This window comes from Scomber scombrus, chromosome 13 (genome assembly GCF_963691925.1).
Source record: "Scomber scombrus chromosome 13, fScoSco1.1, whole genome shotgun sequence".
Lineage (NCBI taxonomy): Eukaryota > Metazoa > Chordata > Actinopteri > Scombriformes > Scombridae > Scomber > Scomber scombrus.
This window is the reverse complement of record NC_084982.1, coordinates 29,133,226-29,136,911: the sequence shown is the minus strand read 5'-3', so window position 1 is coordinate 29,136,911 and position 3,686 is coordinate 29,133,226. Positions and strand designations below refer to the sequence as shown.

General features: G+C 38.9%; 1 protein-coding gene across 1 annotated transcript in view; it reads left to right on the top strand.

The window, feature by feature from the left end:
- Nucleotides 1–3,382, top strand: part of marco (macrophage receptor with collagenous structure) — a 16,395-nt gene extending 13,013 nt beyond the window's left edge. The window contains exons 13-14 of the mRNA XM_062431871.1: nucleotides 1,335–1,499; nucleotides 2,702–3,382. Coding sequence (XP_062287855.1) covers nucleotides 1,335–1,499; nucleotides 2,702–2,832 — 296 coding nt within the window. The 3' untranslated portion in view covers nucleotides 2,833–3,382. The remainder of the gene's footprint in view (nucleotides 1–1,334; nucleotides 1,500–2,701) is intronic.
- The last annotated feature ends 304 nt before the right edge of the window (nucleotides 3,383–3,686 follow it).

The window sequence follows — 3,686 nt, the reverse complement described above, 5'->3', positions numbered from 1 at the left end:
CCTCCCTCCTACCTTCCTTCCTTCCTTCCTTCTTTCCTCCATCCTTCCTCCCTTTCCTTCCTTCCTCCCTTCCTTCTTTCCTTTCCTCCCTTCCTTCCTCCCTCCTCCCTCCGTTCCTTCCTTTTTCCTCCCTTCCTTCCTCCTTTCCTTCCTTGACTCGAGGACAACAGGAGGGTTAAAGGACCAGTAGAAAATAAATAAGAGAGTAAGAATAAGAGTTTTTAACAGGAAATCACACAAAGATATTCCAATTGAGACACATAATATTAATATAGAACTGGAGATGTAAAGCATATGTTCCCTTTAATATCAGTAATAGCCCAGAGGTTGGATATTTACACACACACACCTAAACCTCAGTAACGGTCAAGATACCTCACAATCACTTGAGAGAACGGGGTTGGTAGTCACACTTTTTACTTTCCTTTGAATTCCTTATAAACCGTTTACTGAATAGATTCACTTTTGATTTGTAATGAAAGTCTAAAGCATCAGGTAGGAATAGAGAGGTCTTACTCTCCTTCAGCTGATTCTGTTCAATAGATATGGACCATCAAATATGTGACAACCGTCCCCATCATGAGGTTGGTAGTAAGACATCATGGATGTTGGTTGTCTCTGTGTTATTTAATTGGGAAAAATAAAAAATGAAGACAATCTTCAAATGTTTTTTAAAATGTTTAGTTTCATTGAAATACAACAACCTAACATCTCCTGCACCAAGAGAACATAAACAGGAACAATCATTCTGTTAAGTGCCTTTTTTATCTTTATATAACAATATTATACAGTTTATCTCTCTGACTGCTCTGAGCTTCACATCTGGAGGAGTCTGGCTCTTTGTTTGTCTTCCTGACAAAGTTCCTGCTCATTTTGCTCTCTTAATAAAAAGAAAGAACTAGATATATGAAACCATATATGTATATATACCAACATGTGACAAGCTGCCCCAACTGGGATTTTTTGCTACCAGCAAAGTTATAAACGACATGTTTTGGTGTAGCTAAGAAAAAACCTCCCTAACTATCGCTTTCTCTTCATACTTATTAATGGTAATGATGTTTTATTATAAACTCATTGTGTAAAAGAAGAGAAACACTGAAGAGTTGATATTTACATTTTCACATGAAATACACTAAACGTCCACTCACCTCCATGTCAAGCAGCAAATGATCTGAAGTAACATCTCACCTAAACTCTGAAACTTTCAGTAGCAACACTTTTTAACAATAGCGCCCTCTAGAGATCGAGATCTGATGAATGTGACAACCAACCCTGTTCTCCACCAAACCGTCCTTTCACCTTTAACAGCTGCAGCTTTTGTGCCTCCTCAGCTACAGTTCGTCTGGCCCCGGGTCCGAGCCGAGGAAGGGTGGAGGTGAATTATAAGGGATCGTGGGGAACCGTGTGTGACGACAACTTCGACAGTGTGGATGGGAAGGTGGTCTGCAAGATGCTCGGCTACCAGAGAGCCTCTAACGTCTACGCTGCCGTTGCAGGTAAGAAGGCATCATCATCATCATCATCATCATCATCACTTAATGTCATTTTTCATTCATTTCCTATCTTTCATTATGTTGCTAAACTTGCTTTTATCATGGTGTTGAAAGAAAGCATTGATGATACAAGAGCTAACAGAGCTAACCCTTGATGAGTGTTTGATTGGACTTAATTATGATTTATATAATTTTATGATAATTTATAACTTATTTTCACATGTTTGGCCGTTGTTTCTATCGGTGGACAAGTGATACAACATGGTGACGTCACTGCAAAGAAGTGTGACACACCTTAACAGACAGTCTGAGTGACTGAGCAAACTCAACACCACAGTTATAATATTATGTTTACATTGTTTTCCCAAGAGGTTAAATTTAGAGAAAGATTTTGTATATTCAGTTCAGTAAATCTTTATTGTCCCCGGTGCAGCATAAAAAACAAGGAAGAGACACACTGAACAAGGGTCAGCAAGATGAGCTATTCAAAAATATGTGAAAAAAAGCAGCATCAGGTTTGTCAAAATGTACATTTTATATTTTTTGTTGGTTTTATATCATTTGAAATGACATTTGCTCCATGTTTAATATATTAGAGGATTATGGCAAAACATGTCTAAGTAAAAAAAAAACTTTGTACCAAATAATTCAACTTGCTTAAAAACAGTAAATTGTCAATAAAACACCATATCAACTAGTTTGGCATGATCTTACATTATAACTTTATATTAAATAAAGGTAATGGAATACAATTGTTCTAAATATTACATTTACTCTGGTAACCATGGAGATCAGGAAACATTTACATGTTTTAAATGAAGTCATTATTAGTATAAGTCCACTTAAATACACTGTAGGTGATAAAATATGTAATATTTATCATTCTTTTGTGGTTACACCATTTGACATTTCCAGGAGCATAAAACCAACAAAAATACTAAATGTACATTTTAACAAACCTGATGCTGCTTTTAAAACTATTTTTAACTGATTTATGAATTGCTCATCTTGCCAACATTTATTTGTTACTGAACCAATAAACACAACCTTTTACTAACTTCTGGCTCCATACTAGTTGTGAGCTCACGGGCCTTTAAAATCAGATTCGGTCTTCTAGAGTGAAACTCTGCACAGACATCATTCTGCAGAGTGAAGCTCAGACATTTAAACTGAAGGATTAAGCACTGCTGTTCTTCTCTCTGCAGGGACCGGTACGATCTTGCTGGACGAGCTGCGCTGCGTTGGAACAGAGATGAGCATCTTCGACTGTCCGCACGCTGGCATCGGTGTGAACAACTGCAACCACAACGAGGACATCGGAGTGGTGTGTGTCTAGCAGGAGCAACACCGGGCCCCACTACCACACACAGGCCAACCATGCACCATCGCTGTAACCACACCTCTACCTGTGAAGGCTTGCAACCTTCCTGTAGTCCAATACTAACTATACAATATCTACTGACACTGAGCTGTGATAATATAACACTGTGTAGACATGCAGGCAGCATTTTACATACAAATAAATTGTAGTTTAATTGTAAATGGAATATTCTATTAATGTCTATTAATGATGATATGTTAATAAAAAATCTACTTATGTTCAGATATTCTTTTAGGGCCCTTAGTATGGTCCTAACTTTCACCACCACAGCGCCCCCTGGTGACTGTGGTGAAAAGAGCTATTTCAATCTCCACACAGTTCGGATACAATGACACACACTCATCACTGTGGATATAAGAACAGAGCAGTGATGCTAATGATGATGTTCACAGCTGGATGTCATCACATATTCATAAAACAGAGCATATCAAATTCCACGCAGCATTGTTTCACTTTATTATCGACAATCTTCATCTTAAATGACTGTAAACAAAACTAAATAAAACTTTTCCTCAAATCAAATTCTCAGACATCATCTCTCTCTCTTTTCTCCACCGTCACTCCTGTCACACACACACACACAGACACACACACACACACCCTCCCCCCCTCCTCCTCTGCTCTGGCTCTCTTTGTTGCCCTCGGCGACACACTCGTCGTCCATCGCACATCGTTGTCGCTTTGGATGACTTTGCAGAGGTCGGCGAAGATGAAGAGGTCACGCTGAAGGACAGGAGGCGTGCTGAGGACACACACACACACACACACACACACACACACACACACACACACACACACACACACACACA